This window comes from Molossus molossus, unplaced genomic scaffold (genome assembly GCF_014108415.1).
Source record: "Molossus molossus isolate mMolMol1 unplaced genomic scaffold, mMolMol1.p scaffold_m16_p_5, whole genome shotgun sequence".
NCBI lineage: Eukaryota > Metazoa > Chordata > Mammalia > Chiroptera > Molossidae > Molossus > Molossus molossus.
The window spans coordinates 73,473,974-73,498,423 of NW_023425388.1; the positions used below are offsets into that span (position 1 = coordinate 73,473,974).

At 36.6% G+C, this 24,450-nt stretch overlaps 1 protein-coding gene and 1 pseudogene across 1 annotated transcript in view; one reads left to right on the forward strand and one right to left on the reverse strand.

Moving 5' to 3' along the window:
* Positions 1-3,075: 3,075 nt before the first annotated feature.
* Positions 3,076-24,450, forward strand: part of SLC9C1 (solute carrier family 9 member C1) — a gene marked incomplete at its 3' end in the record, with an annotated part of 97,041 nt that continues 75,666 nt past the window's right edge. Inside the window, exons 1-6 of the mRNA XM_036242512.1 lie at positions 3,076-3,226; positions 4,154-4,254; positions 7,006-7,134; positions 9,938-10,103; positions 12,821-12,946; positions 16,757-16,918. Of these exons, the coding sequence (XP_036098405.1) occupies positions 3,076-3,226; positions 4,154-4,254; positions 7,006-7,134; positions 9,938-10,103; positions 12,821-12,946; positions 16,757-16,918 (835 nt within the window). The remainder of the gene's footprint in view (positions 3,227-4,153; positions 4,255-7,005; positions 7,135-9,937; positions 10,104-12,820; positions 12,947-16,756; positions 16,919-24,450) is intronic.
* LOC118617568 lies at positions 5,251-6,473 on the reverse strand (annotated as a pseudogene).

The following is a 24,450-nucleotide window of genomic DNA, read 5'->3' on the forward strand; positions in this document are numbered from 1 at the left end:
TGTGTACAGGAAAGTAACCAACTAACTGAGCCACACTGGCCAGTGCAAACTCTCTTAAGTAATTCTAATGTGTAGCTAAGATTAAGAGTCTCTCTTAGAGAGATAGCTGAGCTTGTTCTGCTCTGTTACTTATATTATTATCAGGATCTCCTGGTCTAGCACCAGCTCTTGACATGCTACAGTGAGGTTAAGAAACTTAGAATTCCTGCCCTGGCAGGTTTGGATTAGCAGTTGGAGCATCAGCCTGTGGTCCAGAGAGACCCAGGTTCGGTTCCCGGTAAGGGTGCGTACCTCTGTTGCAGTTTGTCCCCGGTCCTGATTGGGTTGTGCGGGTGGCAACCACTCGATGTGTCCCTTTCATGTCAATGTTTTTCTCTCTCTCTCTCTCCCTCCCACTCTATCCGAACAAAAAATGGAAAGATGTCCTCAGGTGAGGATAAAAAAAAAAGAAACTTAGAATTCTTTTGAGGTAAAACACAAATCAAACAAAACACAAAAGCAGCCCCTGACATCAGGGAACCAGTAAGTGTAACACTCAGAGCTAGGTCTCATAGTTACTACAAGTCAGTCTAACACTTACAGCTAGTCTGTTACCCTCCTATTGGATATAAACAATCTCACAGAGTATCAACATCCAATGAAGTCATTCTGAGATCATAACAAAGTGAGACAAAAGGACATCACTTTGCAACCCATACAATATCAAACATCCCTTCTATCTGCTAAAATGAGTGACTGCTGCATCACAACTCGTTCTAGTCAGCCCTCTCTATAGATACGATTTATTGAGATACCCAGTCACATAACTGTCCTTATGTTCTGACAGAACCCAATCTATAGTAACCCCCCACTTCCTTAGACCCTCTTCAAAATTACTCAGCCACAGCCCATACCCAAGTAAGTTCTTTTCAACATCCTTTTACTGAAACCCACCTACAGTTCCCCAGGATGAATGTTCTCCCTCACAGAGACAAAAAAAAAAAATGAGCCAAACTTGTCAACTACAGATGTGTTTCCAGTCTTCTTTGACTAAAAGGCATGATACCTTTTCTCATGAAAACTGACTTGAGAATATTGAAAAAATGCTGGCATTGAGACTAAAGAGTGAGTGGTGTTGCCTTTGTATTGGGTGAGTCACAGTCCTTCCTAACCTTGGCTATCCATTAAAGCCCAGGTTGCAATTCAGACTGACTTCAATAGGAATCCCTGGAGATAAGACCCAGGCACCACTGTGATTATAGCTCCCCAGGCAATTCCAGATAAAAATAATAACACAGGGAGAGAGATTACACAGACTAAAAACTATACAAGTTGGAAAACTTAGGCCAACAGCGTTGAAGTAAGTTGCTTAGTCTTTCACCCTGCAAGCAGCAAGCAGCCCATCAGGTGTTTGCATGCAGGCAGTCTGACCACAGTTGGCAATTTTATATTGGTGCTAATATGCTCCAACCTTTGTTAATGGTGTTTACAAGCCTCTTTGATGCTGCTGATAAAATACCAAATACAAAAGAGCATAAAGTATAATTACATAAAGATGAACCCAACTATGTAGATAAAACATGTAAGAGTCACCAGACGACATAACTGTGGATGATTTCCTGTTTTTTGAGATGTTTCTTTACATATTTATGTCAAAAGTGTTCACAATAAGCACATAGTCATTTAATTTTGTCTTTCAAAATACTGTTTTTGTAATCAGAAAAGAGCGTATAAGAAAACATATTTATGAGAAGTTTAGTAAACCTAATTGATTACTTAGCAAGGCAGCCATATCAGATGCTAATAGCAAATACTAGAAAATGTTAAGCCACTCTTGTGAGAGATAGAATCGGAAGAATTTAATTCAGGAAGTTTGAGATCCCCGCCCCCGCCCCCGCCCCCCGCCCCATGCAAAACTTTCCTTACCATGGAAGCAAGTGGAAAGGGCAGAGTGCTGCTGCTATCTAGTCCTTCAATCCAAGACATATCATGGCCCTTGCTGTTCCTCTTCCAAGAAGTAACAATGAGATGAATATGTAACAATTCATATTTTAAATCCTTTTAAATTCCTGTTTTAAATCCTTTTTGTTTCAATATTTTTCTTATGTTTTTGCTTGCTATATGAATAAATAAAAGTCCATTAGTTTTCCAAAAGGGGGAAAAAAAAGAGAAGGGTATGATTGAAGATCATCATAATCTATTAATTTCTGTCTGACTAGAACAACAAAAGAGACCAGAAATTCTTCCCCAGTCCTGTTACCCACTTTGGCATAGCTGCCATGCTGAGGACAAACCCCTCAGTTTTTTATCCCCAGAGCTGTGACCTGCACCTGACTGTGATTCCAGGTACAAGTGTTGTAATGTGTCAGCGAGATAACCAGAGACGCACAGCCGAATTGTAAAGGACCACTTTATTCGCCGGTGGTCTGGAGGGGGGTTTTCCCAAACCCCAGCCCTGAGCCTTCTTTGTTCCTTGTTTATATAAACACAAACTACAGAGGAAAAAAAAAAACTACATTCTTGGTGCCACCGTTATGGAGGGGATCTGATAGAAGGGGGATGAGTGGAGCTGTTAGAGGTCAGGGAAACCATTAATCTCTTTCTCTCCATGGTTCCTCTAAGTTTCCCAAGGCCATCCTTAACCCCCTTATCTTTATAGTTTTCTCTGGGTTTTTCAAGCCCCTCATGTTTAAAAAAACCACCAGGGTGTGTACGTGCAGTAACTGAAGGTCAGAATAGAGTTACTTCACAAGTTAGGTGAAAAATCTTTTCAGACAGTTGGATAGACGCTGGATGAGTAATGCTGAGTGAACACAGGGTGACACTGGCTAGTCTCTATCACTTGGGGTTGTGCCTTTTTTGTCTCATTTAAACTGAAAACATTACAGGAAGGGGAGGCATTCCTCATTTTGGCAGACTGTAAGATATCACTAGAAATAATTAAGGAGAAATAAGGGCACTTTTTTCTTTTTCTTTTTTTAAAGGAACGCATTAGAAGGCTACCAAGAAGGTAAATCTTACTTTCCGTTGATCCTACGTGAGTTTTGCAGAGTATTGTTAAGAGTCGGACTCAGATGGTCTGTGAGAAACAACAGGATGGAGCTGCATTCCAGTATTTATAATTACACATTTCTTAGCAAAGGATTTACTGACACTTGGGTGGACTTTATGAGGAATAAGTTCAGTAATAATCCTGAGGAACTCCCTGAAATCATTCTAACAGTGTCCTTGATCTGCGCAGTTGGAGGTACGTATAACTCTTTATTTTAGTTTATTTTGTGGATATATCATATAAATGCCACTATACAGAATTTTTTAAAGTAGCAGTAATAGGAACTTAGAATTTTGCTCCTAGATTCATACCTTTGTTCCAGTATTTTCAATTAAATGAATCCAACAATAACCTGCCCCTGAGAAGAAACATGTAAGATCTAATTCATGTTCTTTGCCTCTGTTGGGTTCAAAATATTCACACTTTCTTACTTGTTAGGTTCAGAATAGATTTAAGTGATGGGGAAGAATTGAAACAGATAAGCAGAAAATCAAGGGTTAGAAGACTTTTTAAACCTGTTATTATAAACTATAGTTTCATTCATATTTTAAGGTTAGCTGTTCCACCGATTTCATTACTTAGATAAAGAGTTTTCAAAGTGATAGGTCTTCTGAACGGTTCGGTTACTTTTTAACCACTTGGTATGTTGTCCCGTTGTTTTTGTCCAAATGATAAATTGTTCTTAGCTCTTATGAAAAGAAAAGAATACTGTAAAAAACAAAAGAATGCACTTATTTTTTTCATTCTTTGACCTAAGAATTGTATTAAAAACAAAGAGGTTAATAAAGAACTTATTACAGGATTGCTAAAGAAACTACCTGACTTATAACATGTGCAAAAACTGCTATAAATATTTCAGTAGTAATCCAATTATATCTAGCAATTTTTACTAATGATTCTAAAGAAATGAGATACTTCATAGAACAGGTCAAGCAGAAATCTAGTAGATTAATAATTACACTGATTCTGTGTGCTTAAGTGTGAAGGAGGGTTTCAAATATAGGAATATAGAAAGTAAGTAGTGGAAAAGTATTTGATTATCCTCAGTATTAAGAAATCATATGAAATTAAAGTTCTTAAACTGTAATATTTTATTGCTTTTAAATAAAGACTTTTTTGCAGCATTTTTGAACCTACACTTGAAAGACTTTCCAATTCCTCTCCCTGTGATATTATTTATAATTGGATGCAGTTTAGAAATATTAAGTTTTACATCTGACCAGGTGTGTATAGTAAATATGAGTACTTTGTACTATAGCTAAGATTCATATAAATACAAAGATGGCTTAAGAGAATTTGTAAAAATACTTGTCTCTTCACTATTCTACCATTTGATAGATACTTAGGATGTGGATAACATCATATGTATAGAAAAAGGAACCAGGTGTGCAAGAGCAAAGCTGGAAGCTGAGAGAGACTTAGAGTGCTGGTACAGGACTCCAGTAGTAAGAGAATTCTAACATTAAACCGATCTATTGCCTCAGTTAGGAATGTTTCATAGGATTTCCATTAGAATAGAGGCTAGTCTCTAGGTGTGCCTGGCTTAAAATATATCAAGAAATAGCCCAGCTGGAGTGGCTCAGTGGCCGAGCATCAACCCATGCACCAAGAGGTCGCTGGTTCAATTCCCGGTCAGGGCACATGTCCAGGTTGTGGGCCCAATCCCCAGTGGGAGGGGTGTAGGAAGAGGCCCAGTTGATGTCCTTTCTCATCCATGTCTCTGTCTATCTCCCTCTCCCTTCCTCTCTCTCTAAAGTCAATACAGAAAAATTATTAAAATTCATCTTTGTTGAAAGTATTACAGATGTCACCCCTTTCCCCCATTGACCTGCTCCCCCGCCACTCTACACATCCCTGCTCCTCGATTTTCACAACCCTATTGTTTGGGTCCATGGGTTATGCATATATGTATATAAGTTCTTTGAATGATCTCTTCCCACTCCCCTCTTCCCTCTGAGATTCCTCAGTCTGTTCCATGCTTCCATGTCTCTGGATCTATTTTGTTCATTAGATTCCACATATAAGTGAGATCATGTGATACTTGTCATTCTCTGACTGGTTTATTTCACTTAGCATAATACTCTCTAGGTCCCTCCATTCTATCTCAAAGGGTAAGAGATCCTTTTTTATAGCTGCATACTATTCTATTGTGTAAATGTATCAGCGCTTTTTAATCCATTCATCTACTGTTGGGTACTTGGGCTGTTTCTAGATTTTAGTTATTCCTTGCCTTCTTCACCTTCATTGCCATCTTCTCTAGGCTATCTTTAGCAAGGAGGGCCTTTGCAAAATCATGGTCTATAGCCCTAGTACATTTTATGCCTCACTGGTCTACCTCGTCTCCTGCATCCTGGTCGTCAGCACCCTCCATCACTTCTCCTTGCACAGGAGGGTTGGAATACTGTGTTCAAAGCCCACAGGGTCTCTGCATGTAGTAAGGTGGGAACTGTCACTTGCAATAGGGCTGGCCCTGTTGAGCCTGGCCTTCAGGAGCACTCTCCAATTCTTCCTTCTTTCCCCCACTCTCACTATTCTGGTAGTTCTGCTGGTAATTATGTGGAGGAGCCCTGTGATGTGGATAACATCTATAATGGTTATGGTCTGCTGCATATTTACTGCCTTGCACTGAAACCTCACCAGGGCCTGTAACATTTGCTGCTGCTGCACGGTTTTCCCCTTCAACAACATCAAACTCCACAGTCTCTCCATTTCCCATACTGTGAAGGTACCTCCTGGGGTTATTCTTCTTTATGGCAGTCTGGTGTACAAATACATCTTCCTTGGTGTCACTCCTATTGATGAAATCATATCTGGTTTTTACACTGAACCATTTCACTGTTCCCAAACCATCCTTGCAATGACCTTCTTGTCCCTGCCCACAGGTACCACCAATGTGAGGCTGCCCAGGCCGGGATCCCTGCCCCACTGCCCTGTGGTGCCAGGCTTGATGTCAGCAGTGCTAGGGGCGGGGCAATGAGTTGCTGCTGAGTCTTGGTCCCTCTTGGTTTTGGTGATGATGACTTGGCTCCTCTTGGGGTGTGATGGTAACTAGGCCAGTGGGGTTGCTCTGGGCTCTCTCTGCTCCTGCTACTGATCTAACAGGAAAAGAAACCTGAGTTTAGAGAACTTGGAATATTTTATGATGTGCAGTTAACTCATGTGCCCTCTTGCCCACAGGGAGATATTATCTTTACTACATTGGACAATATAGTAAATCTGCCCCTTGCTCTCTAAAGAAACACTTGTTCTATCTTCCAAACTTGTTAGTCATTCAAATATTCTTGAAAAGATAGTCTGGGAGAAAAGCAATCAGTGCCTCCACTCATAAGACATGGAGAAACACAAGAGATCATGGAGAAGCAACTCCCAAATGCATAGATCTCACCTAACTCAGTAGATACTTAGTATTTCCTTACTTGATAGATGTTGAATAGATGCCCATAAGAAAATGTATAAATATCAACTCAATAGTTTGTGGTAAACACCGTTATTTAGTTATTTTATGAAATGCATTAACTTCCCACGCACCGCTATTCTCCCACACACCCCTTCTATTTAAGCCATGGCTAATTATGTGTAGTTTCTAGAATTTGATATGATTTACTCTTTTGTAGATTGTGTGTGTGTGTGTGTGTGTGTGTGTGTGTGTGATAATCCATCCATCTGAAATATCTTTCTTCCTCTTAAATGCCTGAAAATCTCCTAGGTATTCTCTAGTGCCCATGTAAATGTACATCCTATTTATAATATACTTTCTTTAAAAAATAAAGTGGACATATATACGTGCATTAATTTTCCACTGTAGTTGGTAATAATCTGATGGAAGATTATAAAGATCTGAGAGAGTTAAGACTTTAGCACTTATTGCATGATGATGTATGTTTTCCTCTTTTGCTAGAGATAGGAGTATCTGGCATGTATTCTATGTTAATAGAATAGATAAATGAGAAAATAACATATTTTTATATTATTAGGTCCTAAAATATGCAGACTCCATACAATGGATGAGTCCACATTTTTTTTTTGATTTGTTTACACCAGTAATTATCTTTAATGTTGCGTTTGACATGGATGTTTACATGCTCCACAAGTTATTTTGGCAGGTAAAAAGTATTCTTTTTCAGTAATATCATTCGTTCGCAAGCTACTACGTTTTATCTATGTTCAGGTTTCTAAAAAAATTTTGCTCCAAATTAGAAAACAAAGAAGACAGGGGAAAAGTATAAGGTGTGGGAGAAGTAATTTCAACTTTATATTTGAGTGACTATACCATATCTTGACAAATATTTAGTATACCGAAGACTCAGAAAAAAAATTATAAACGTTTGTCCTGAATGTGGTCACTTGTAACAGAAACATGTCCTTTGTGGCTATTGCTGTGAGAACATGTGCAAGGAGACTGCAGAAATCAAAAGACAGGGAAACAAGAAGGGACCCTTTTAAGGCTCCTATTGTAGAGCCCATGGTGCTGTATATGGGAGAGACACCTCCTGAACAAGGTCAGGGCAAGAGACTCATGGAATAGAGATACATTATAAAAGTAGTTTGGGCTGGTTCTGGTGATCTCAGCCGATCTGTCTCCTGAGTCTGTTCAACTGTGGAGATCAATCAAGGCAGCAGGGTGAGCTAGATGGCTGGAGGGCCCCATTCATGTGTGTGTTGGTTGGTACTGTTAATGTTGGCTGTAGACAATAGATGTCACTGCAACAGATATATCTCATCAGATAGGAGGTTATTTCAGGCTTCCTCACATGGCAGGTGCAGAGTCTCAAACATCAGCAGGAGAGGGAAAGCTGGAATTTGCCAATGCTTTTCAAGTTTCTCCCTGAATTGTTTGCTCTTATTCCTTTTAGCCAAAATGAGTCGCATGACTCACCCAAACTCAGAGTGGGAGATAACTATCCAATGGTGTGGCTTCAGGAAGCAGAATTACTGCAACCACTTTTGAAACAATATGTGCTATGTATCAACAGCTATGTGGTGGAAAAACAAGGATTTGGGCTTTCTGACCTGAAATCCTCTCATCTCAGAGCCTTATTTTAATTTGTTCCTTCAAATAGGAGTCAGTAAAACAATAATCTTGACCACTAAAATCTTAAAAAATTGGGAATTTTCCCACCTTGGAAGGCACTGATCTACAGAACCTTGATTTCCTTTCACCATCCTGATGCTATCATCAAGCGCTATTGATGGAAGACCCTTTTCGGTGGTGTCCCATAAACACTCTATCGTGGTTCTGCCTTTTCTAAGATTGGGTTGGAGATAGAAGTATGATCAAGTGACTCAACCCAAATCACTCAGCACTAGCACCTGTACCAGAGCCTCCTGAATTAGAGTCCAGTGTTCATTTCCCAATTCATTCTGTATGAGTGTCTCTGTACAACTGAAAGAGCTACATAATCAGAAAGCAGTAAGAGCATTTTACAACATTATTATAAAATCATTACAACTACTCTTTTCTTATTATTTTTCATTGAGATCATTGATATGTAACATTATATTCGTTTCAGGTATACAACATGATGATTTGATATTTGTATATATTTCAAAATGACCATCAAAATAAATATAATTAACATTCAAATATGCAATATGGCAGTATTAATTAAAGCCACCATGCTGTGCATCATATCCTCATGATTCCTTTATTTTATAACTAGGAGTTTGTACCTTTTCACTCCTTCATCTACTTCACCCACCCCACACCCTCAGCCTCTGACAACCATCAATATGTTCTCTGTAGCTGTGAGTTCAGTTTTTTTTTTTTTTTTTCATTTAGATTCCACATGTAAGTGAGTTTATATGGTATTTGTCTTTCTTTGTCTGACATATTTTACTTAGCATAATGCTCTAAAGGTCTATCCATATTGTTACAAATGGCAAGATCTCCTTTTTTTTTTTAAGGCAGAATAATATTTTATATTTTATATATATGTTTATATATATACACACACACATATATATGTATATATGTATATCACATTTTCTTTTTTTTACGAGAGAGAGGAAGGAAGAGGGAGAGAGAAATAGAAACATCGATGAGAGAGAACATCAATTGACAAACCTCCAGCATTCTCCCCACTGGAGATTTGGCCCACAACCTGGGCATGTGCCCTGACCAGGAATCGAACCAGCGACCTCTTGGTGCATGGGTCAATGATCAACCACTGAGTCACGTGGTCCAGGCTATCTCACATTTTCTTCATCCATTTACCCACTGATGGACATTTAAGGTTGCTTTCATGTCTTGGGTATTATAAATAATACTTCAGTGAACATAGGGGAGCAGTTTTGAATTCTTAGATGTAACTTCAAACACAATCACTTGAGATTTTCCCAAGTCCATTTGGGAATAAAATTGCTAAGTAGCTATGAAGATAGAATAAGAGAAAGCAAAAGGCATGGTGGGAAGGCAGAAGATAGGTAGGTTTTCAGTCCTAAATAACACATTGTTTTCTTTTATCTCTTCTATAGTCATCTGCCATTTCCCTACGTTCTTTCTGTTATCACGTTTACTCTCTTTTTTTCTTGTGCTCTTTTTTCCATGTTATAGACTATGTCTCAGTTTTCATGCATAGTAAAATGTGTATGTATATACGTGTATATATGTATATATGGTCTGTATGTATATACCTCACACATACATATCTATATTTAATAGCCTTATCAAGACAATTGAAAGTTTCTTTTTTAATTATAATATGGTATTTCTTAGGTCCTAAGAATCTCATTGCAATACATGTCCTTTATTTCCTGAGTTGCAAGCATAGTTCTTAAATAAGGTAACTTACATTTTCTCATGATGGGTTGAGCGTGATGGTACATCTCCATTAATCCTGATTGTCTGCTTTTTAAAATGAAATACAAAATCAATCTAATTTTTCTATCTATAAAATTTCTTTACAGATAACTTTGATTACAGTTCCTGGATTTTTAATCAATTATACATTAATTCTTTGGTATCTGACATCTGTGAATAAATTACATTTGAAAACCACCCCAAGGTGGTTATTCTCAGCTATTCTTCTGAGTTCAGATCCCATGCTGACTTCAGCTGCTATAAGAGATCTTGGTAGGTATATATTTTTTCCTTTTCTATATTTAAAATATAATAGTATATATTTAACTTGTCTATTTTTAACATCTTTTGTTTACTGTAGCTTTTCACAATTTTCCCAACACATCTTTTCCTTTGAAAAACACTATATTCAGCTAATGCCCCTCCCCCAGCCCCCCAAAATTGCCTTTGGAGTCAGTGTCATTATTTGGACCAAAAGCCTGAAAAGTACAAAATAATAAAATCACTAGTCATACAATATTTCAGTGTGCACTATTTTAGGAGAAAAAAATATATATATTATAGGGTGTCCCCAAAAATATATACACACTTTGAATAATTATAAAGGAAGAGTTTGTTAAAATACATTTTATTTTCAAAATGTAATAGAATCTATAATTTTGTGTGTATACATTTTGGGGGGACACCCTGTATATATTTCAAAGTAAAATACCAAATCAACGTAACCTGTTGAAAATCTGAGCGCCTCATTAAAAGAAAAGAAAAAATCAATAACCTAATTTGTTTTCTACCAGTCACTTTTTAATAATGAGAACCAGAGTATTTGTTTTAAGAAATAATTTTTATGTGGCACACACATGCATGTGTGCATGCAGACACACACACATATAAACACACACTTTTTATTTTATGGCCAGTTAAAGGGGAAAGGACTGTCTGAGGCAGGTAGCAATGGAATAAGGGAGACACACCAAGTGCATTTATATGAGTAAAGGAAAGCCAAGTCTTCAAAATGCATTAAGATTATGAGACTTTAGAAAAAGGAAGCACCAGCATCTATCACCTAAGTCCGTCTCTATGGGATTCTGTCAGTGCCAACCACTTTTCTATTCAAAAGATTTGGGGGAGTTCTGTGCTACCTGAGAGCATTCCATACTTCTCTTAACTTTATAATTTGATCCTCTAGTTAGTGTTCCACTGGTTTCCTGGCCTGCCATTGTTGAATTTAAATAATTTCTTTGGGTTAATTTGCAAGGTGATTCCTATAAATTTTGTCCCTCTTACCATTACTTTTGGAACTTTGTTTTTCTCCTCACTTTGTATCTTTCTAAAAATAAAGTATTTTTCTCTTAGAAATGTGTTTGCCTGTTTTCAAAGCAAGATTTTTACATTTTTAAATTTTATTCTCAAAAAAAAGGAAAGAAAGAAAGAAGAAAATCTGCCTAGATCTATGAGTAGAGTACATGAGTACATTCACATTGTCTTGAACTTTTTCTGGTCTGTAATTTATTTCCAAATATTCACATTTGGTTATAGTTATATTTTCTAAAATAAAATAATTGTAAAACAGTATCATTTCTTTTTTCTGAGTAACAAACAACTCCAAAACCTAGTGGCTTAAAGCAACAATTATATATTTTTTCTCATGAATCTGGCAGTTCCGATTGTATAGGCTGGGCTCTGCTGATTTTGGCTAGGCTCACTATTAACTCTACAGTCAGCTGGAGGATCATCTGGACATTAAGTGATCTAGGGTGTCTTCAACTAGGAGGATCCATGGTTCTTCCAAGTATTTTTCACATTGCTCCAGAAGAGTAGGCAGGAAATGCTGCTGTGATGTTGACAGGAGTCCAAGAGAGAGGAAGCAGAAATCTTTATCAAGCCTCTGCTTATATCACATTTCATGACAAAACATACTGAATCTCTGTGGTGAGAGAAATTGTAAAGTCTGACAGCAAAGGGAATAGATGCAGGGATAGGTGAAGAAGTGAACCATCAAGGCAACTGAGCTTCCCAAGAACGGTCTGCCTTTCTTTTCTTCTCTTCCAACAGCACTCTTACTGCATCAGGTTATAATCAGAGCTATGGGGTGGTGGGTTCACAAGAACGGTTTTTACCACACAATAACGTTTCCTTCCTATGGGAATTTGGGAAATCATCAAAGTTATAGTTTTGCCACTATAGCACATTTAATACCACAGAAAAATAGTAATCGATGGCTATCTAAACTTATAATATCATCATAAATGAAGAAAAATTAGGATCATAATATATAATATCAGGATGTTCTCCATTAGCGCTTGATTTCTTTTCTCCTCCTCCTCCTTCATCTTGTGGCTTTGGAATCATTTTTATTTATTTTTAAAATTTGATTTATTTTTTAAATTTATCTTTATTGTACTACAAGTGTCCCTTCTTATCCCCTCTTTTTTCTCCCATTGACCCCTTCCACCCCACTCCCACTTCCCACCCAGGCTTTTACCGCACTATTGTCTGTGTCCATGGCTTATTTATATATGTACATAAGTGATTTATAAAACTATTAAAGGTAATGCATAGGAAAATCAGACAGTTTCTATTATAGTGAGAGTAATCTTTCACTTAGGTACAGCATTATAAAGCCTTGGTTTATGAAGTTACTTAATCTGTCATTGATTTTGATCTCGCTGTAAATACATGATGTATGTATGTATTTATATAGGCCAAATCACTGAATTATAAAAATAATGAATTTCATCTCCTTTGAAATAAGGAATGAGAGCTCTAGTTTATTATCTCAATTACATAAACAGTCATCAAGCACAGTTAATTTGGAATCTAACTATGATGGTCTAGTTAGTATATAATTAAATTTTCTTGAAGAGAGTTTTCAAACATGACTAAAGTTTATTTAAGTATGTAGAAAAAATGTGATATATAGCCATAGCTAAGAATATTCTTCTACTTGCTAATAAAATTTTTTTTTCACCTAAATATTTTTCCTCCCATAGGTCTATCTAGAGACCTCAGCAATTTAATTAATGGAGAAAGTCTGATGACCTCTATAATGTCTTTTAATATGTTTACTGCTATTGTAGATTTTAGCATCAACCGGAAAAAGTTTAACTATTCCATAGGTAAGGGTCTATATTTTTGTTTCATAATTTCTAAAAAGAATCTTATATATTTTGAAAACTGACATCAATTTTGTAGTATCTTATCACAAGATATACTTGTACAAAGAAATTGTGAGTATCAGTATAGTGATTTACTTTTTTAAAAGCACTATATGTGTTTACAAATACACCCCTTATTTAATATTAGTTATAATTTTGCTGTAAGGTGAGTTTCATGACAATGCTTATAAAAAGCAGCATTCTTCCACAGGCTTAGGCTGAACCACTATACTTGACAGTAAGAATGAAAGATGTTGATGTGTTGAAGATGAACTCAGAAGCCAGGTAGTGAGTGCACTCACCAGTGATGGGAAGAGGCTGCTTCCCTTCCTTTTCTCCTGGGACTAACTGTCAGCTCAGGGAGGAAGTGTGAGTTATATGGTCATCTACAGGGTCTAAAAGCAGTGTTTTTAAGCAGAGAAACTGCAAGGTGCCCATGAGCTCATTTATCACATTCAGAGAGCCCTGAACCATAAGTATATTTTTTCCTTTATAATATGTATGTGTAAAATAAATGATATATGTGTAATTATCACTCAGGACAAGAAATTCAGTGTGACCAGTACATCCAAAAGTATCTTCTATGCCTCTCTCTGATCAAAACCCCATACCGTTCTCCTAGAATAGTGGTTCTTGGAGTACAATGTCTGGGTTGGGGGGGGGGAGGGGTCCAAAGGACCCTTTAAGGGTGTCCATAAAATCAAATATTTTCATAATACTACTAAGAAATTATTTACCTTTTTTACTGTGTTACCATTTGCACTGATTTTGGAAAAACAATGGTTACAGTCTTCAAGAGAAAATTGTTGATGTATAGCTTATTCCACTTATTGGATGTCCTCTGTGTCCAAGGACTTCTGCAGCATTATCTCATTCCACCTCCTTATGACCTGAAAAAAGAGGATTTAGGAGGTGCTTCCAGATCATGTTCTAGTACATCAAGGGGTCAGTATGATGCCAAACAATAAATTATGTTGAAGTGGGATCCTTCTATCACCTTCTTCCCCAGCAATCAAGTATAACCCAAATTACCTTTCCAACCATTCAAGAGTAAGTTTTAGCCATAATTGTTTTCCCTGTCCCTGGAGAGTGCTTTATTGTTGGGCAGTCAGGGACCCTGTTTACTTCTATTTTGACTCATCATGCTGTACATATTCATAATCAACGCCTAAAACTCAGAATTGAAAACTTCTTTCCCAAGAAGACCCATTCAAGGACAGTATCCTCTCAATTCTTCTTCGAGGGAGCTGGTCCATATGGTGGACAATTATACTTGTTACTTGAGCACCAGAAGCACTCACATTTAGTTTTGCTCTGAATCCAGTTTAGTTTTCCCAGGCCATGGAAGCTTGGAACATATTTGATGTACCTAGAACCCCAATTTAGCACAGGAAGGCACATCCTCTTAAAATGCTTCATGTATGTTATCTGCTGTGTGTGAAAAAGCCAAACCACCACACACACATAACTTTTTCCAAAATTTAAGTAAAAAGGAAGGTGCCACAATGTAGCAATGCGGGGCTTTCACCATAAAACTTCCTGCACATAAGGCCTTCCTGAAAATGACTGAAGTGATCAGCAAAGAGAAATGTATATTCAGAAACATCATAAAAACTCAAGGACTACCCTTGGAGGAAAATGAAAAATGTAAAGAAATACAGTCTTGCATAGTAGTCAGAAGGATCCATGAACAGTTGGTAAATCTGGTCCAGTATTCCCCTGGGCTTCATTTAAGATAGTAAATATTGACCACAGAATTTCAGGGAACCATATCAGAGATGGCATCTATAGTCTAATCAAGAGAACTCTCTTGATATTCTATTCACTGGTACTGATTTGGAAGTTCATTCATTCATTAATCCAACAATTATTTATTGATTTGTACTATGTTATAGTTCTTATGTTTGACCATGGTGGGTGATTCAACCATGAACATAATAGTCCTTGCTTTTATAGAGCTTGTCTAATAATTTTGATAATAATCAATGGAATTCAATTTTCGTTTGTTTAGGTTTCAGAAAAGTAAGGGTTGTAAACAATCACCCTATTAAAATACAGTAGTGACAACTACAATGATAAAAGTTCTGGTGCAGTGAATAGTGAACTTATTTTCTTAGCCTTTGGGACTTTCTTTCCATTTTTAAAGTTCTGACAGAAATTTCCCCTTAAGAAGAAAGAAACTTAATAAGCTTTACTGATATGTCATTGTTATCTATTGGCACAATTGTGCATAAATAATTTTCACAGTAATTATTTGTATACTTTATTTGAATAGTTGCTTTATCTTTGACGATAGCGCATGTTTCATTAGAGGAAAAAATTAAGAAAAGTTATTGCACTCAGAATTCTTACCTTTTGCAACTTGAGTGTTAAAAGCTTAAGAACATTGTAAGAAATAATAGATTTGCTTTGAGGCTTTTGCTGGCCTAATAAATCCAGTCAGCAAACATTTTGCTGATTAAAAGCTACTTTCCTTTCTTAAAGGAGAAAGCAATTGTCACACTGGGTTTTCTAACACCAGTTCCCTGAATCCGTATGAAACCAGAGTCTCCTCCCTTGCTTCAGTTATAGGAGGTGCTGGATTCCCAAAATTATCAACATGGCTAAATCCATGCCCAGAACACATGAGACTTAGAGGGCCATTCATGAAACTCCCCTCCTATGTTCACATTATGCCTCCAGATTACAAATCTTTCTACTTGGCAAATGTAGAAACCAGGGCTCCCTTTCAGCCATGGGAATGCCGTTAGGTAAGAAGGAATCTAAATCGCCTTAGTACTCTTCACAGTGCTCCCCACCCCATGGACATTTATAGACAAGGGTTTATCAAAGGATTCTTTCTTTTCTCCTTCATTTTGCTAGCTCAGAGCACAGTTCTCAGATTTACCTCCAAAGTTAGCTTTGTTTTTCTGTCCTGGTTGCTGTTGCCATTTTCTGCTGGCTACTCTGTTTTGGTTTATGTTCTTGCTCTCCTTCTATTCTTTTGGAATTGACCCTTCAGGTTTTTCTGACCCCAGCACCCACTCTCATCTGTGATTCAAATTCTGTTCCTCTGTGATTCAAATTCAACCTACAAGGTGGGGAGGACTTTCTCATCGACTGGCATACCTAATTCCAGCAAAGGAGTATATCAAGAATTTAGGCTTCCTATTTGGGGGGGAAGGACAGCATAATGATTGTAGAAAGAGATTTGGCAAAATATAACAATATCAAAGATGTAACTATTCCTTAGTGCATAATTCCACTTCTGGGGCCTACGGAAGTATCAGAAAAGTACAAAAAAAATCATACAGAAGTATACATTGCAGCATTATTTATCGGGGAGAAAATTGGAAAACATGAACTGCCCAACAATAAGGAACCACTTGGTTGGCAGGCCAGGACAATACCGAAGATTCACTCTGCATTTCATCTGTGTCTCATGTTACATCTAGAATATAAGTGGCATGAATTTAGAGACTTTCTACCTTTTGTTCATTACTGTATCTCCAAAAGTTATAATACTGTTTGGCACTGAATAACTGTATATTCCTTAATGGGGACTGAAAGAAGTTCTTACATGAAACTGACTGCCTTTTTTCAACTTAAGTGTGGCTTTCAGAATTTGAGAAGAAAATTTAAATTTAAGAATATAAAAATACCCTACCTCCACCCTAAAGGATATGAATGAGCTCTTTTTAAAGATAATGAGAAACAGAAAATTTGACTAAGATCATCACTTAAAATTAAGTAAGTTCTATTAACTATTTTGTATTTTCTCCCTTCTTGCAGTACACAGCATCGTAGAGCCAACAATGACATATTATGTAGCAAGTTTCTTGTTTGGAATTCTAAGTTCAAAACTGGTTCAGTTGTGGATGTCTACTGATTTTGGTGATGATACCAATCATATAAGTCTCAGCCTTGCAATTCTGTACTTCTTCTATTTTATTTGTAAGTGAGGGGCCTATCCTTAAAATTAACTCACATAGAAAAATTGAAAATAAAGATATCAAAGATAAAAATTCACCATAAACATACCAAGCAAAAGTTAGTTTAAAACAGTTGAATGGACCTAGAAGAAATCTTTTCCTTAAAATAATCTATCAAAAGAAATAAAACTCCCCTGACTGTTTTGGTTCAGCCCTTAGAACATGTGCCAGCAAATGAATGAGCTGCAGGTTTGATTCCAATCAAGGGCACATACCTCAGCTGGAGTTCTCCCCAGGCCCTAGTCTGGGTCTTACAGAAGGCAACCAGCTGATGTGTCTCTCTCACATAGATCTTTCTTTTCATTTATTTATTTATTTTGTTTTTGTTACAACTATTTCTCCTTTTTCCCCATTTAAACCCTCCTGCCAATCCTGCCCACCCCCCAGAATTGTTCTCTATGTCCAGTTACGCATACATGCATATAACTTCTGTGACTTATCTCTTCCTCTCCCCCAAGCCCCTTCTTCTATGGTTTGTCAGTCTGTAATACCCTACTTCTATGTCTCTGGGTTTGTTTTGTTCTTCAGCTTGTTTTGTTCATGATATTCCACAAATAAGTGAGATCAATGTGATACGTATCTTTCTCTGATTGGCTTGTTTAATTTAGGATAATACTTTCCAGGTCCCTTCACGTTGTCTCAAAAAATAAGAGATCTTTCTTTCTTACAGCTGTATATGTACCAAAGTTTTTTTATCCATTTGTCTACTGATGGACACTTGGGCTGTTTCCAGATCGTAACAATTGTAAATAGTGCTACTATATAGGGGTACATATATTCTTTCTGATTGGTGTTGCAGGCTTCTTAGGGTATATTCCTAGAAGTAGGATCACGGGATCAAATGGGAGTTCAATTTTTAATTTTTTGAGGAAACACTATATTGTTTTCCAGAGTGGCTGCACCAGTCTGCCCTCCCACCAAGAGGGTACTAGAGTCCCCTTTTCTCCAAAACTGGCAGCCATTCTGGCAGATGTGAGGGGATACCTCATAATTGTTTTAATTTGCAAGTCTCTGATGATTAGTGACCTTGAGCATTTTTTAATATGTCTCTTGGTCCTTTGTGTGTCCTGTTTGGAGAGGTGTCTATTTAGGTCCTCTGCCCCTAAACTTGGATTCTTTGTCTTCCTTTTGTTGGCTTGTATGTGTACTTTATATATTTTGGAAACTAACCCTGTATCTGATGTATTGTTGGCAATTATGCTCTCCCATATAGTGGGTTCCCTTTCCATTTTGATGGTTGTTTCTTTTGCTGTGCAGAAGTTTTTGAGTTTGATGTAGTCCCATGTGTTCATTGTTTCCTTTGTTTTTCTTGCCTTAGGTGTTGTATCAGTGAAAATTCTGTTGCGTATGATGTCTGAAATTTTGTTGCCTACATTTTCTTCTAGAATTTTTATGGATTCACCATAAAGTCTTTTGTCCATTTTGAATTTATTCTTATTTATGGTATAATTTTGTGGTCTAGCTTCATTTTTTTACATGTAGCTGTTCAATTTTCTCAACACCATTTATTGGAGAGCCTGTCTTTACTCTACTGTATACTTTTGCCACTTTTGTCAAATAATTATTGAGCATAATGACTTGGGTCAATTTCTGTGTTCTGTGTTCTATTCCATTGATCTATATGCCTATTCTTGTGCCATTGCTACGCTGTTTTGATTACAATGGCTTTGTAGTATAACCTGATAACTGGTATTCTGACCCCTCTTACCTTGTTCTTCTTTTTCAAGATTGCTGTAGCTATTCGAGGTCTTTTTTGGTTCCATATGAACTTTTGGAGTATTTGTTCTAGTTCTGTGAAGTATGTTGTTGGTATTTTGATGGGGATAGCATTGAATCTATAGATTGCTTTGGGTAATATAGACATTTTAATGATGTTAATTCTTCCAATCCATAAACAAGGTATATGCTTCCACTTTTTTATATCTTCCTCTATTTCTTTTTTCAGTGTCCTGTAGTTTTCTGTGAATAGGTCCTCTACTTCTTTAGTTAAGTTTATTCCTAGGTATCTTAATTTTTTTGCTGGAATGGTAAATGGGATTTTTTAGTGTCTCCTTCCATGAGTTAGTTGTTGGTATATAAGAATGCCATCAATTTCTTGAAATTAATTTTGTATCCTGCTACTTTGCCAAATTCACTTATTAAACCTAGTAAATATTTGATGGAATCTTTAGGGTTTTCTATGTACAGTATTGTGTCATCTGCAAATAATGACAATTTCACTTCCTCCTTTCCAATGTGAATCCCTTTTATGTTTTCTTCACGTGTAATTGCTGTAGCTAAGACTTCTAGTACTGTGTTAAGTAAGGGTGTTGAAAGTGGGCAACCCTGTCTTGTTCCTGTTCTTAAGGGAAATGCTTGTAATTTTTACCCATTGAGTATATTAGCTGTAGGTTTTTCATATGTGGCCTTTATTATGTCAAGATATGACCCCTCTAGTCCTACATTGCTGAGTGTTTTTATCAGAAATGGGTGCTGGATTTTGTCAATAGCCTTTTCAGCATCTATTGATATGATCATATGATTTTTATCTTTCATTTTGTTTATGTGGTGTATCACATTTATTGATTTGCGAATATTGTACCATCATCCATTCCTGGGATGAATTCCACTTGGTCATGATGAATAATTTTTTTTGATGGATTGTTGGATCCAACTTGCTAATATTTTGTTAAGGATTTTGGCATTTGTATATTTATCAGAGATACTGACATATAGTTTTCTTTCTTTTTAGTGTCTTTATTTGGTTTTGGAATTAGTATCATGCTGGCCTCATAAAATGAATTTGGAAATCTTCTGTCTTCTTGAATTTTTTGGAATAGTCTGAGGAGAATGGGTGTTAAATCTGCTTTGAATGTTTGGTAAAACTCCCCGGTGAAGCTGTGGGCCTGGGCTTTTGTTTGCTGGGAGTTTCTTGATTGCATCTTCAATTTCCTTTGTTGTTATCGGTCTGTTCAAGTTTTCTGTCTCTTCCTGGTTCAGTTTTGGAAGACTGTGTGTTTCTAGAAATTTGTCCATTTTGCCTAGATTGTCCAATTTGTTGGCATATAATTATTCATAGTACGTTTTGATGATCCTTTGTATTTCTGTAGTGTTGGTTGTTACTTCTCCTCTTTCATTTCTGATTTGCTTATTTGAGTCCTCTCTTTTTGTTTCTTGGTGAGTCTGGCTAAGGGTCCATCAATCTTGTTTATTTTTTCAAAGAATCAGCTCTTTGTTTCATTGATCTTTTTAATTGATTTCTAGTTTGTATGTCATTTATTTCTGCTCTGACCTTGACTATTTCTTTCCTTCTGCTTGCTCTGGGTTTTCTTTTTGTTTATTTTCTAGTCCTTAAGTTGTAGGGTTAGAAATTCAATTAGAAATTTTTCTTGTTTCTTGAGGTAGGCCTGTAGTGCTCTCAGCACTGTTTTTGCTGCTTCCCATAGATATTGTGTTGTTATGTGTGAACTTTCATTGGTTTTCAGGAAGTTTTTAATTTTTACCTTGATCTCCTTAGTAACCCATTAGTTGTTTAATAACATGCTATTTACCTTCCATGTTTTTTAATGTTTTTGTAGTAATTAGGTTCTAGTTTCATGCCATTGTGATCTGAGAAGATGCTTGATATGATTTCAATCTTCTTGAATTTGTAGAGATTTCTTTGTGTCCTAATATGTAGTCTGTCTTTGAGAATGTCTTGTGTGCACTTGAGAATAATGTATATTCTGCAGCTTTGGGGTAAAATGTTCTGTAAATATCAATTAAGTCCAACTGCCCTAGTTAGTCATTTAAGGACTGTTTCCGTGTTAATTTTTTGTCTAGATGATCAATCCAGTGTTGCAATGGGGTGTTAAAGTCACCCACTGTGATTGTATTTCTATTGATCTTTCCCTTGAAGTCCTCCAGAAGTTTTAAATATATTTTGGTGCTCATATATTTGGTGCATATATGTTTACCAGGGTTATATCCTCTTGTGGGGTTGATCATTTTAATGTTATATAGTGACCTTCTATTTTTCTTATTATGACCCTGGTTTTTTTAATCTTTTTACTTACTTAGTTATTTATTTATTTGATTATTTATTCATTCATTTATTTATTTATTTTTGTTACAGATGTTTCTCCTTTCCCCCCCATTGGCACACTCTTCCCCCTCCCTCCCCGCCCTGTCCCCAGCTTTGTTGTCCATGTCCATTGGTCATGCATACATACATATAAGTTCTGTGGTTTATCTCTCCCCGCAACCTCTCTTCTGGGGATTGTCAGTCTGTACCCTACTTCCATGTCTCTGGGACTACCCTGTTCTTTAGATTGTTATGTTCATTATATTCCACAAATAGGTGAGATCATATAATACTTGTCTATCTCTGTTTGGCTTGTTTTGCTTAGGATAATACTTTCCAGGTCCCTCCATGTCGTCTCAAAGGATAAGAGATCTTTCTTTCTTACAGCTGCATAGTACTCCATTGTGTATGTGTACCACTGCTTTTTTATCCATTTGTCCACTGATAGAAATTTGGGCTGTTTCTAGATCTTAGCTATTGTAAATAATGCTGCTATGAACATGAAGGTACATATATTCTTTCTGATTGTTGTTTCAGGCTACTTAGGGTATATTTCTAGAATGGGATCACTGGGTCAAATGGCAATTCAATTTTTAATTTTTGTATTTTTTGAGGTAACACCATATTGTTTTCCATAGCAGCTGCACCAGTCTGCATTTTCACCAGCAGTGCACTAGAGTCCCCTTTCCTTCATACCCTCTCCAACACTTGTTTGATGATTTGTTGATGTGTGAGGTGATACCTTGTTGTTTTAATTGCATCTCTCTGATGATTAGTGATGTTGATCATTTTTTCATATGTCTCTTAACAATTTGTATGTCCTGTTTGGAGAGGTGTCTATTTAGTTCCTCTGCCCATTTTCTAGTTGGGTTCTTTGTCTTCCTTTTGTTGAGCTGTATGAGCACTCTATATATTTTTTAAATTAACCCCTTATCTGATGTATCGTTGGCAATTATACACTCCCATACAGTGGGTTGCCTTTCCATTTTGATGGTTGTTTCTTTTCCTGTGCAGAAGCTTTTGAGTTTGTAGTCCCATGTGTTTCTTTTCTCCTTTGTTTCTGTTGCCTTATGTGATGTATCAGTGAAAATTCTGCTGTGTATAACGTCTGAAATTTTGTTGCCTACATTTTCTTCTAGGATTTTTATGGATTCACGGGTCACATTTAAGTCTTTTATCCATTTTGAGTTTATTCTTGTGTATGTTGTAAGTTGGTGGTCTGGCTTCATTTTTTGCAAGTAGCTTGTCAATTTTCCCACCACCATTTATGAAAAAGGCTGTCTTTACTCCATTGTATGCTCTTGCCACCTTTGTCAAATATTAATTAAGCATAATGTTTGGATCCATTTTTGGGTTCTCTGTTCTATTCCATTGATCTATGTGCCTGTTCTTTTGCCAGTATCAGGCTGTTTTGATTACAGTAGCTTTGTAGTATAACCTGATATCTGGTGTTGTGATCCCACCTACTTTGTCCTTGTTTTTCAAGATTGCTGTGGCTATTTGTAGTCTTTTTTGGTTCCATATGAACTTTTGAAGTATTTGTTCTAGTTCTGTGAAGTATGTTGTTGGTATTTTGATGGAGATTGCATTTAATTTATAGATTGTTTTGGGTAGTATAGACATTTTAATGATGTTAATTCTTCCAATCCATGAACAAGGTATATGCTTCCACTTTTTTATATCTTGCTCTATTTCATCTTTCAATGTCCTGTAGTTTTCTGCGAATAGGTCCTTTACTTCTTTGGTTAAGTTTATTCCTAGGTATCTTAATATTTTTGCTGCGATAGTAAATGGGACTTTTTTTTTTTTAGTTTCTCTTTGTGTGAGTTCATCATTGGTGTATAAGAATGCCATCAATTTCTTGACGTTAATTTTGTATCCTGCTACTTTGCCAATTTCATTTATTAAGTCTAGTAGATTTGGGGTTTTTTACATATAATATCATGTCATCTGCAAATAATGACAGTTTCACTTCCTACTTTCCAATTTGGATCCCTTTTATATTTTGTTCATGTCAGATTGCTGTCTGTGACTAAGACTTCCAGTACTATGTTAAATAAGAGTGACGAAAGTGGGCATCCTTGTATTGTTCCTGTTTTTAAGGAAAATGCTTTTAGTTTTTGTTCCATTGAGTATGATGTTAGCTGTAGGTCTTTCATATATGGCCTTTATTATGTCGAGATATGATCCTTCTATTTCCACATTGCTGGGAGTTTTTATCAGAAATGGGTGCTGGATTTTGTCAAATGCTGTTTCAGCATCTACTAATATGATCATATGATTTTTATCTTTCATTTTGTTTATGTGGTGTATCGCATTTATTACTTTGCGAATATTGTACCAGCCTTGCATCCCTGGGATGAATCCCACCTGGTCATGGTGAATAATTTTTTTGATATATTGCTGGATTTGATTTGCTAGTATTTTGTTCAGGATTTGGACATCTATGTTCATCAGGGATATTGGTCTGTAGTTTTCTTTCTTTGTAGTGTCTTTTTCTGGTTTTCGAATTAGAATTATGCTGGCCTCATAAAACAAGTTTGGAAGTCTTCCTTTTTCTTGAATTTTTTGAAATAGTTTGAGGAGAATGGGTATTAGTTCTTCTTTGAATGTTTGGTAGAACTCTTCCATGAAGCCATCTGGGCCTGGGCTTTTGTTTGCTGGGAGAGTCTTAATTACCTCTTCAATTTCCTTAGTTATTATTGCTCTGTTCAAGTTTTCTATTTCTTTCCAGTCCAGTTTTGGGAGACTGTGTGTTTCTAGAAATTTGTCCATTTTGCTTAGATTGTCCAATTTGTTGCTGTATAACTATTCATAATATTTGTTAGCAATCCTTTGTATTTCTGTGGTGTCGGTTATTATTTACAGTGATACCTCGGTTCTCGAATGCCTTGACTTTCGACCAAATCGGTATTCGACCAGGAGATTCGAGAAACTTTTGTCTTGGAATCCGAACAAATATTTGGAACTCGAACTTCCGAGATGAGCCGAGTTGAGCCGAATGGCGTTCATTCGGCCCAGCGCGCCTTGCTTGCGTCATCAGTGTGAGTGCAGAGAGAGAGTCACGCTTTGTGGAGAGAGTCACGCTTTGTGGAGAGAGTCACGCTTTACACTGAATTTAACCCTTAGACATACTGTACACTTTTATTTCTTGTTGAGACTTATGTTTTTCTACATATTATATACAAATTAGGCCAGTAAATAGGCATTTTCTGGGGCTTGGAACGAATTAATCCAGTTTCCATTATTTCCTATTGGGTTTCATTGCTTCGGTTCTCGAACAATTTGGTTCTCGACCATCCTCCTGGAACGAATTATGTTCGAGAACCGAGGTATCACTGTATCCTCTTTTATTTCTGATTTTGTGTATTTGGGTTCTGTCTCTTTGTTTCTTGGTGAGACTAGATATCTAAGGGTCCATCAATCTTGTTTATCTTTTCAAAGAACCAGCT